We start from the raw sequence: 11,621 nt of genomic DNA, 5'->3' as shown, positions 1-11,621 counted from the left end.
AAACAGGTTTAGGCGGAACAAAGTTGTTTTGGGTGGAGCTGAGTTGTTTTCTCCTGTTTATGGCTTCACTTTAGGCTTGGTGGTGTCAGTGGTCCTGGTGTCAGGGTCATTTGTTTTTTTCTATGTGGGCATCCTCATTCCTGGCCCCTGCATGACCTTTCAAGAACATCTGGGTTTTCTCAGATGTTAATTCCAAGAACTTGGGCAGTTCACCTAATCTTTCAGAACATTAGTTTCTCATCAGCAAAATAGGAACAAGAATCTTTACATTACCATCTTTGCAGGCTGATAAGAATCCAAAGGAGTGTGTTAAAGTGTGAGCAAATGTAGACTTTGTATTACCATCTAGTGAAGCTGTGTAACAGGAGAATGCCTGGGTCAGGCTACCTGTAGCTGCTGGAAGCCAATTGAATGGTGACAGGAATCTGTAACACACACTTTATTGTCAGAAAACGGGTGATCTGAGAGAATGGGGTATTATACCTTGAAAACCTGTCTGATATCTCATATCAAACTGGCCTTTCTCTAGTGAATGAAACAAAGACAATTAACCATAAGCGCATTTCCCACCACAGCAGCCTATCATGGTTGCTGCCCTCATCTTTGTCATGTCTACAAAGTTGTTACCTCCTTGGTCATCTTAACTGAGGTGTATCCTGTTTTCCTGGGCCTGGAAAAAACAGCCTGTTTTCCTGATGGTGTCCATGTCCAACACTTCTTCAGGTGTCACTGGGATAAGACTCTCAGTTCAAAATAAGAGTTTCAGTTCAAAGAAAACAGATTATTAATCACATAGTGTTTGCATATAGTCTATGCTGTGTTTATGTGCAGATACTTATACTTAGTATGGTGCCCCTCCCTTTTTCTCTAACCCCTATTGTAGAGCAACCCCGATACAAAACAGGGTGCCTGACTGTGGGTCCTCACCCACAGGCTTAAAAGGACTTACCAATGCTCTACTGCAGGCACACGCAAAAGGTTAATAAAAGGTTTATTTACAAGGAAAGGGAAAATGAGAAAATGAACAGCTCAGGGAAAAAAATGGGAGACAAAGTTTTAAATGAGTCCTACCTGATCCGCCGATCAGGAATCCCAAAATGGCGCTCTGAGAGCTGGCCGCCAGCCAGGAGCTGTGAAGCCAGGAGGCGAGCGATAGCGAGAGCCCCAAGGCCCACGTGTTTTGGTTTTTATATCCAACCTGGCTGTCCAACTCTACCCTCAGGTCCCAGCCACCCTCCCTTTGGTGGTGATGGGATTTGTCTTTTCCAATGTCCTAATGGCTTTAGTCTGGAGTGGGGGTGGGGTCCACAAAGCCTACATGGAATTAACTTAGGACATCATTTCCCCCTAACACTATCAGTTGCAGTGGAAACAGGGCTAGATGTTAAGTGTATTGGGAAAGGGACAGGAATTTGTGAACATTACCAGCCTACTTGTGACAGTCAAAGTACCATGCATTTTTGAGGACAAAAAGATGAATAAAATTTGGTCTCTGCCATTGAGAGTTTAGTTTGTCCACAGGGGAAATGAAACTGTGATAAGTATTCTAAATGGGTTAAAAAGACCAGACAAAGGAAAGAGGAAGAAATTGATTATAGGAGTGCTAGTAATAAGAATAGCTACCATTTGTAGAGTACCCGCCTAAGGCCAGGAAGCCTGCTAGGTGCTTTGTTGCATGAACTCGTTTATTCTTCACAATTTAGGTATTGAGATCAAGGACCAGGATTAATAACAGCGAGGATGTTCATATTTGAATACTTATTATTTTGTGCCCAGTGTTGTATTTAATCTTCTGTGTTATCTCATTTAAACCTTACCACAAGTCTGTGAGATGAGGATTATTTCCCTTTCACAGATAAGCAAATTAAGACTCACAGAGCTCAAGATGCTCAGTTAGTGAATGGTGCTGTTGAAATCTGATCCCAGGGATTTTTGACCCTTTCTTTGGGTTTGGGTTCCATCACTTATCAGTAGCTAAGCTGTGTGGGACCTTGAGGCGGCAATACAAGAGGGATCTTTTGGAAATTTGGGTTTCTCTATGTTTACCTAAGTCACAACTCTTTTTGTTTCATAATCTGAGCTTCTAAATTCCGAAAGCATCAAGTCTTAGGACCAGGTGAGTGGCTAGGGCTGCTCTATGATACTCTAAGGTGATGTTGGAAAAGACATGGCGAAAGTAGGCAAAAGAACTGGGTTATAGGGCAAAGTAAGATATAGTCCATCTAGTCTGGGGGTTGGATAGAAGCTGTTTCCTGTGGGGACATACAGAATCAATTCTTTTATCTATCAAGATACAAGATACAAGAATTGATATATTGATCTTGAGAGATAAAAACCTTCAGATGTACTAAAACCTATTGAGGTCACACGGGAATAGGCATCTCCATGTCTCATTGCTTATTTTAGTAGAAGTGGTTTTTCCAAGTGTGCTCTTTAGACCAGCAGCCTCAGCATTACCTGGAAACTTGTTTGAAATGCTTAGCTCAGATCCACAGAATCAGAAAGTGTGCAGGTGGCGCTCAGCAGTATGTATTAATAAGGATTTGAAGTAACTGTTTTCTGCTCAGGTTTGAAGACTGCAAGGTATCTGCTACATATTATACAATATATGGCAGGAAGAAGAGGGGAGATTCCAGCCCCCTTCTCCCCCATAGAAATTCATCTCCCTCTTTGTTTCCAGTTGAAAGGTTGAAGGGGCTCTGTGTAACAACCTCCTGAGGTCTACAGCACACTCAGTTATTTGACACAGAGGGGTGTGTTTATGGAACAAATGCTGGCCTGGGTGTGCTGCCAGGTAGCTAGATGGGGCTGTGTCTGGACCCCTGTGTGTGGAAGAGGCAGAACAGGAGTAGAGATGGATCCCATCCCCTCAATCTCCTAACACAGACTGAGCAGCCAGGAATCCAGAGGAGACTTTCTTTCTTTTTCTTTTTTAAAGATTTATTTATTTATTTATACAAGCACTGGGTACAATCAGAAGCGCAGTAGGGTGAGAGAATTCACCAGAGCCAGAGCTGGGAACAGAACAGGCAGACTGATGAAGTACACTGCTGAGGGGAGCAGTCGGCGGCAGGAGAGGTCTGCCCGCCTGGCTGCCGGGGATCGAACTGGCGCTGTAGAGGCTTCGGGCAGCTTTGCAACCCAGCGCTCAACAGCTGCACCACCGGGGAGGCCCCAGAGTGTGTTCTTCCCATGTGGGAGCCACAGGGTGTCCAGACTCAGATTCAGAAGGACAGAGGGGGAGAACCCATTGACTGCAAAGTCATACGGAGGTGACCTGAGTGCCCCTGTTTAGGATTTTATAAAACTTATCCTGAAGGGGCAATAACATCTCAGGAGGGGAAATAATAGAACATTATTTGCACTTCAGCAATACCTGCATGTAGGATAGACTGGTGTAAGTCAGAGACTTATCAGGTTACCCACTAGACAGAGTGGCAATGAGGTCTGTGGGTGGGTGGGAATAGAGAATACGAATTGGGATATAAGGCAGGAACGGGAGGAGATAACCCCTATTTGGGACTTGGTGAGTTGCAGATGTAGTGCCAGCATCTTGGTCTCTAAAGACCAGGGATCAGTTGCCTGTATGGTCCCCAGCGCAGAAGAGCGACCATTCTTCTTCTTCCCCAAGGAACTGGGTTTTGGCCGACGGGGGTTCAAAACCCCCCTTGGAATGCAACTTTCGCAAGGGTAAGTTTCTGGTTCCCAGCCATGTTTCCAAGCTCCAAAAACTATCTGGCACATAGTAGGTGCTCAGTGAACATTTTTTCAATGAATGAATGGTTATAGTCCAAGCCCTCTTTGCTCCACTGTGGATACCCCACCCGAAGGGTCATTGCATCAATAAATCACCTAACCCCAACTCCTCGCACAGTAGGCGCTCAACAAGTTGCTTTCCCTATCCCTTACAGAACATCGGTTCCTAGGTGATCATAAAAGAGGGGCTTCGGTCCCTCACGTCTTGTCACCTCTTTTCGCCCACGCAGCCCCCCAGGGGGTCTTTGGGAGCCGGGCACGACCCGGTGGGAGTCCGGCCGCGGGAGGGGAGGGGGCGCGGGGCGCTGGAGAGGAGCCGGGCTCCGGGCTTACGTAAGGCGCGAGTCCCCAGCGGCCGGCCGGGGCTCCGAGTGGGGGCGGGTGCAGGCGGCGCCGCCCAGCGGGATCCGGGTTGGAAGCCTCTCCGAGCGCCGCTTCCCAGCCGAGGTGTGTTTATTTGACTGCCTTGGGTGGAGAGGCGCCGGACTCCGGCTCCTCGCCGCGGGGGAGCGCGTCCGCCAACCCCAGCCGAAGGTGGGCGCGGGGTCGTGGCGCTGGCGAGGGCAGCGCGCCACTGGCTTGGGCGGCCGCTGCGCTTCAGGGGATGTGACAGCCGCCGGGGAGGGGCCGAGGCGCGAACTAAACGCTGCCCACGTGCGGGGGCCGGGGTGGGGGCTCAGTCCCCAAGCTGCCCGGCGTTGCGCGGCGGCTGGGGGCGCGCTGGGAGTCACCACCTCTCCAGGCTTCCCCGGCTTGGTGGAGACTGGCGTGGGGACACCGGCCGCCCGGCTCCCTACTGGGACACATCGTGGGGAGGGAGGTCGAGGAAGGCAACGAGGTGGGACTGGCCGGGTCGACCTCTCAGCCTCTGAAGAGCTGATCACGCCAGGGGCGGGGGCTCGGGAGTGGTCCAGAATCGCTGCCGGGGGGCGAGGGCGGGGAGGCTTAGCCTGGCGCCTTACTCCGCCTTCGAGTCGGCCCCGGAGCTGCGGGAGGGGTTGTCTTAAAAGTCTCTCCTTCCCACTGCAGGGGCTGCAGGCGAGTCCCGGTGCGAGCGGAGGGTGCCAGGCGCAGGGCAAACGAGAAAAGTTCCCGGGGCTTTCCGGGGCCGCCCCCTCCTCGCGAAGGCAATGGCTTCCAAACTCCTGCGCGCGGTCATCCTTGGGCCGCCCGGTTCTGGCAAGGGCACCGTGTGCCAGAGGATCGCCCAGAACTTTGGCCTTCAGCATCTCTCCAGCGGCCACTTCTTGCGGGAGAACATCAAGGCCAACACGGGTGAGGGGGTGCGGGGCTGAGCCGAAGCGGGGTCGGTTTACGCAGGGGAGACACAGCCAGAGAGGGACCTGGTCTCCGTCCCCGGGCGCCCTTCCCCCGCCCGCGTGTGGTCGTGCAGACTCGTACGTGCCGGGGCGCATGCAACCCGCTGCCAGCGGCCGTGCGGCTTAACCGCGCCCCGGAGTAGACCGAGGCTTGCAGGGAGCCAGGCGGGAGGTGCATACGGCTCCTCTCTCCACCCGGACTCCTGCCTCGGGGTAGAAGCTGGTAGTCATCCAGGCGAGGGAGCGCGGACCAGGCAGCGGAAAACCCCAAGCTTTTCTCTCGCTGTGCTTCCTAAGGGCAGAGCCACCGCCGCACCCCCCACCCCGCCCCTGTACGCTCTGCTCCCCTCCCCCCGTTCCTAGTGAATCGGGGCGGTCCCTCCTCGCGCCCTAGCCCCCCCTGGCCGAGCGCCGCCCACCTGTGGGAGTCGGGCCCGGCTGCGCGTTGGGGAACCTGTGGAGCCGCGGGGCTCGCAGCCGCGCGCCTCTCCAGCCCCGCCGCGCCGCCTCGGGCCTCTGGGGGAGAGCCTTGGGTGGCTTTGAAAGGCCTGTCTGTTTGCAGCCGCCTTCTAAGGTAAACTCTCACCAACTCCCTCCTCCCCAAGCTGGGGCCTGGCGGTTGGGAGACTAGTAGGAGACTGATAAATTACGTTTTGAATCCAGCTTCCCTGGAAATGGCTTCTGGAGAATGCCTCCCTCGGCTTGCGTGGTGAATTGGGAAATACAGATGAGTGCCTGATCTCTTACTGTTTCAGCACACACTTCTCTCCTCCCACCCCAGGTTCACACCAGCTCCTAATGAATTGGCATTAAAAGGAGAGAGGTAGCAGTTGTACTTCTCCGAGGTACATAACCCCTCTGGGATGTAGATGCTCATAATTAGCAACTCCTTTATGGAAACGAGGTGCTTTACTATTGCAACTGTTCTCATCGGTGTGCAAGGTACTTATTGTCCACGATGGGCTAATTATGCAGGAATCTTCATTGCAGAAACATAGATTAGTTTGGAGGTGGGTGGAGGACTGTTCTGGAATACAGAAGAAAATCTTCAAAGCAAGGAATTAAGCAAATTCAAAGCTAGAGTATTATTCCTCATCTAGGCAGTTGTGAAATCACACTTTGGAGTTTCAAGTACATGGTCTGCACCAACCCTATCTCTCAGAGTTCTGTGTATCAGACTACACCTTGAACTTTATCTTGCAGGTATAGTTACCTCAAGTCGGATTATTTTAATGCCTCATTCAAATGCGTGTTCTATGTTTCCAGTGCAGTTGGGCATGAGGGGCATGCCACGTGAGCAGGAAGGCTGGCTGTCAAACCTAAGGATTTGGGCAGAGGTAGTGTGGTGTCTCTTCTCTGTGGTGGGGAGATGGAGGCAAAATGAGGGATGCACAGGGCTGGAGTGGGATTCAGCCTATTTCTTAGCATTCTCTACATTTGCTTTGGTGCCTTGCATCTTTCTGGCCTGTAGGGGCTTCACACTGTCCTGGCACTGGATTAGAGGACTTTCAGACTTTTTGAAAAAATTCTTTTAGACTTTTAAAGCACATGTGATTGGATATGGTTTATTTCTGCATTTTTCTAGAGTTTTTGAAAACTTTCCACTTGCTGTTTTCCCTTATTCTCATTTTACCTTTCCTTTTTCTTGAATTATAGTTTCTATTCTTTCACTCAATTTCATTTATCTTCAATATTTCTCCCTGTACTAAGAAGTGAGAGTGAAATGTTTAGATTATCTTTTTTACTTTAGGGATCAAGTAGTTTTTGCATGAACCAATTTGAAAAGTGTACCAGGGAAAGAAGAATTTAAAAAAAAGGAGCAATTTGCTTTGAAAGTGACTTGTTTCTATTGGACTTAGGGGGTGTGCTTGGATTATTTTTCTATGTCAGAAGGTCTAAGAATCGTACAGGCTCACTGCCTGGCAAATAAAACATTCCACAGTATTTATTTTTCTGTTACCTGCTGTTTGTTTTCAGCTAATTTCCTGGTAGAGAAACACAACAATCCCACTGTATGTGCCCTTTTATAGCTGAAGGTTTGAAGGGGATGATGAAGCACAACAAAACCCCAGGAAATAAAACCTTGGTAGGAATTTCATTTGGAAAGTAGCTCAGGCCATCTGCTTCAGCCTTGATTCAGGCATTCTTGTGTCCATATTGCTGTTCTGTAGCCGCTGCATGCTGAAAATCTGTTCCTCCAGGGAAGGTGCTGGTCATTGCTTCTGGGCAGTCTTCCCTCACCTGCCATGGCAGAATACATAACTTTTCTCTGTGCATAGCTTGTTGATTCTGTTGCTGCTGTCACATACAGTTAAAATGCAGTCAAGCAAATGAATTTCTGATGCATCCACTAGATAGGTACTAAATTCCTGCTATGTGTCAGTGTGGGTGCTGGGGACTCTAGCAATATTTAAAATAATGTACACACCCGTTTGTACCTTCTATCCTCACCGTGTTGTGGTTCCCACTGAGAAACTTAGAGGACAGGCATCCTGCAAAGTACTAATGCAGAAAGGATGGATTAGTCTCACAGCATTTCACCCATTGGCTCTTCCTCCTTGGCTTCTGGGAGCTGTGCAGGCTGAAATTTACCAAAGACCTTATTTGGAGACCCACTCCCAAATCTTTGGCTGGTCTTTTCTTTTCTTTTCTTTTCTTTTCTTTTCTTTTCTTTTCTTTTCTTTTCTTTTCTTTTCTTTTCTTTTCTTTTCTTTTCTTTTCTTTTCTTTTCTTTTCTTTCTCTCGCTCTCTCTCTTTTTTTTTTTTAAAGATTTATTTATGCATACAAGAGCTGGGGTACAGGACTGAGATGTGGGGGTGGGGGGAGAGGATGCACCAGAGACAGAGTGGGGAACAGAACAGGCAGGCTGACTGAAATACACTGCTGAGGGGAGCAGCGGTTGAGTCTGGAGAGGTCTGCTGTGCCATGTGGGTTGCTCCCTGGGCAGCTGGGATCGAACTCGTGCTGCAGAGGCTGCGGATTGCTTCATAGTGCTGTGCTTAACTCCTTGCGCCACCAGGGAGGCCCCTGGCTCTCCCTTTCTTTAGCATATTTCATAAGTAAGTAGTCGAGGGAGTTCCAAGATAGCCAGGAGCTGTGTTCTACACTCTGTTGCAGAAAAAAGATAGCTTTGTGTACTCCTGTATATACATGCACATGCACACACGTGTATAGCATGCATATACATACTCAATCACTTGGTTGGCATTTAATAGTGAGTCCCATTAAAACATTTTATATTTAGTGACTGTTTTTGTTGAGTGAGAGTGACTGAACTCTTCCATTGAAGGACATGAGAATCCTATTATAAGGGTTTGACAAAGGGTGGTGTTTCTAAAAGTCAAATTATTCTGCATTGGACTTATCTCAAGTGTAGAAAAATTGGCAAATTTCTACTTGGAAGTCTCGGACTTGATTGAGAGAAAAGATGTTCAGGAATAAACCTGTTTCTGTTCTTAATTAATATTAACTGCTACTCTTGCTGGGGTGTTGGAGATGGGACTAGCATTTGAAATTAGACTATGGGCTGAGTTTCTCTTTTGAAAAGATGACCTAGTTCAGAGGGCTCAGGTTTTTTGAGTACTCATTAAGTATAAATATGTCTTTTATGTAAAACTTCTGAGCATTGGCGGCTAGAGAGATTGTATTAGAGAGGCTTGAGAGGCAAAAGTCAACCATGGAACTAAAACAACGTTGAACAGTCAGTTTTTTTTTTTTAAAAGATCCATCCATTTATACATACAAGAACTGGGGTACAGGCCAGAGGCGCGGAGGGGTGGGAGGATTCACCAGAGACAGAGTGGGGAACGGAACAGACAGACTGACTGAAATACACTGCTGAGGGGAGCAGTGGGCGAGGCAGGAGAAGTCTGCTGCGCCATGTGGGTTACTCCCTGGCCGGGGATCGAACTTGTGCTGCAGTGGCTGTGGTTAGCTTTATAGGTTACATCTTAACCCCTTGTGCCACCAGGGAGGCCCAGTCAACTTTTTTTGTAGATTATACAAGTCTTTATTACAGGATTTCTAGAATATGCTACATGCAATTATTTTTCTTGTCAAGGGTCTGACAAGTTATGAGGTATCTCTTCAGGTCCCAGGTCTTCTTCATTTCCCCTGATTTTTTTCCTGGTTTCTTGGAGGTTTTCACATGTTTGAAGAGCACTATTTCTAAATTCAGTAAGGTGTTTCATCAGTAAGTCTGCAACAGTTATGTGCACAGCAAAATCTAAACATTCTTCCAGTGTGGTCATTTTTTTTTTTTTTTTAAGTAGCTTTTTCTGATCAAGGTAGAAAATTTGAAAAAATGACAATTATGGAAAAAACTGAAGAGACAAGTGAAAATTACCTGTCACACCACCTTGATGTAAACATTCTAACAGAAGATATTTTTTTCTTTCCTGTGTGTTTACCCTGCTATCCCCAGCAAACTAAGTTGTCATTAGATTAGCTGATCACCTTTTTCCCTCCCACTAATACTGCAATGTATTGTGAGCATTTTCCTGAGTACTTAAAACTTCAAAAACATTTAAGATACTTATATAATATTTTACTCACTCAGCAGATGCTTTTTGAGTGTCTAATAACTAAATATTCCTTAGATAGGAGAGTCCACAGTGCATTGAGGTGACTAGGGTAGTGGGGGCAGAAGATACGCACCCATGGAATAAACAGGATAGTACAGTTGAGTAGGGTGAAAGGTCCTCAACCCACAACCCCAAACCTGTAGTCAGAAATCTATGCATAATTTTGACTTCCCCCAAAACTTTACTAATTGCTTGATGTTGACCACAGCGTGATAGTTACAGACAATTAATACATATTTGTATGTAGCATATGTATCATATATTATCTCTAACAAGCTAGAGAAAATGTTATTAAGAAAATCATAAGGAAGAGAAAAATACATGAATTGTACTGTATTGATGCTCTAAGTTTACACCATCTGTTTACTATAAAACTCAGTGTAAATGGACTTGCAAATCCAAGTACAAATCCAAGTTAAGAGTCCACCTATATTAGAGGTACATATTATGAAGGAAAGGAAATAGTGGTGCTTTAGTAATGAGGGCTTTAGGTGGCTTTCCTAGGTTATGTGATTAGGGGAGGTCTCTCTGGGAAGTAAGTAGCCAGAAGGAACAGTATTCCATCCAAGGAGAAGGAACAGCAAGCGCTAAGACCCTATGGTGAGAACAAGCATACTTATATGAGGAACAGGAAAAAAAAAACCTCTATGTTTGGAGCATAGAGCACAAGAATGTGTGGAAGGAGGCCAGGTGAGAGAGATGAGCAGCCCTAGAGGTATTGAATTTTATCCTGAGGGCACAGGAATCTATAAAAGTGTTTTAAATAGGACAGTGATGTGAATGTATAATTACCTTGTAAGGGCTGACCCTTGGGATGCGGGTGCCATATGTGTGACTTAACTGAGCAAGAGTGGTACCAGGGAGATTCATTGAAATGAAGAGAGTGGACCATGGGTGGGTTGGGTGTTAGCGGTGGATGAGAGTCTTTAGGATGTGTGAAAGCAGAGCCAGCTGGACAAATGACATGGTTGTAAGGGGTGATAAGAAAGAAAGCAGCAGTCCACAGTGAGCCCTAGGATTTTGACCCGAGGGCCTAGGTGAATGTACCTTATGGTTGAACTGGTGTGTTTAACCAATCTGGTATGGAACATTTATTTGCTGTTTACTAATGCTCTTATAAATGTCATTGCATGTAAATTATTGAGCACATATACTTCCTTGGGATAGGTTACCAGAAATAAAATAATTGGACCTAAATAGTTTTTAAACCATAGAGGAAGAAGGGAGTTTTAAACTTAGCTTATAAACATCTATTAATTCCTGGTGTAACAGTAGTATAGGTGTGACTTTATTCATAATACATTTTGACTTAATATTTTTTTATGTATAGGGGTAGAGACACATTTGTACATACATACTTAAACTTTTGTTTTTCTGATTATAGAAATAGTATAAGTTATCAAAAGTTTAGAAAGCTGAGTAAGATGAAAAGATATCATTTGTAATCCCACTAACTGGAAGGAAAAATTATTGTTAATACGGTAATTGTAGACACAGTAATTATTTATCCAGTATATTTTCTCAAATATATTTTATATTACTGTTTTGAAAACTGAGTGTTTGACTTTATTCATCGTACCACTGAATTTTCCAATGCCATTAGATTCTATTTTTTAATGTTAGTTTTATGCCCTTGTACTGTTTTAATGTCATAAGGAAGCAATGGTGTACCCAGCATTAAGGAAGAAGGGGTATTATTGTGGGGACTTTTTAAAGATGATTCCTGTGCTGATTCTTGGCAAATGAGGTGGGCAGTCATGCCACAACATACCTGGAACTCCACTCCTAGAGCTTGTTTGTGACACACCAACTTAAGTGAATGCAGCGGATCATGAAATAGTAAACTTGGCACCAGCTCTAAATCCACCCATTATAAGGGGTATATTGAATTGCTCATTTGTTTTAAAGTCTGCCAACTCATTGTTTAAATGGTACAGTATTAAGCTAAGTCTGCTCTTGAAC

General features: G+C 46.2%; 1 protein-coding gene across 1 annotated transcript in view; it reads left to right on the top strand.

Annotated features, from left to right (window-relative positions):
- Window positions 1-4,886: 4,886 nt before the first annotated feature.
- The window catches only part of AK4 (adenylate kinase 4), a gene marked incomplete at both ends in the record, with an annotated part of 53,416 nt that continues 46,681 nt past the window's right edge, over window positions 4,887-11,621 (top strand). Inside the window, one exon of the mRNA XM_084243616.1 lies at window positions 4,887-5,031. Within this exon, the coding sequence (XP_084099742.1) occupies window positions 4,887-5,031 (145 nt within the window). The remainder of the gene's footprint in view (window positions 5,032-11,621) is intronic.

This window comes from Talpa europaea (assembly GCF_964194135.1).
Source record: "Talpa europaea genome assembly, chromosome: 9".
NCBI lineage: Eukaryota > Metazoa > Chordata > Mammalia > Eulipotyphla > Talpidae > Talpa > Talpa europaea.
The sequence above is the reverse complement of the archived record's forward strand: the minus strand, read 5'-3'. Positions and strand labels throughout refer to the sequence as shown.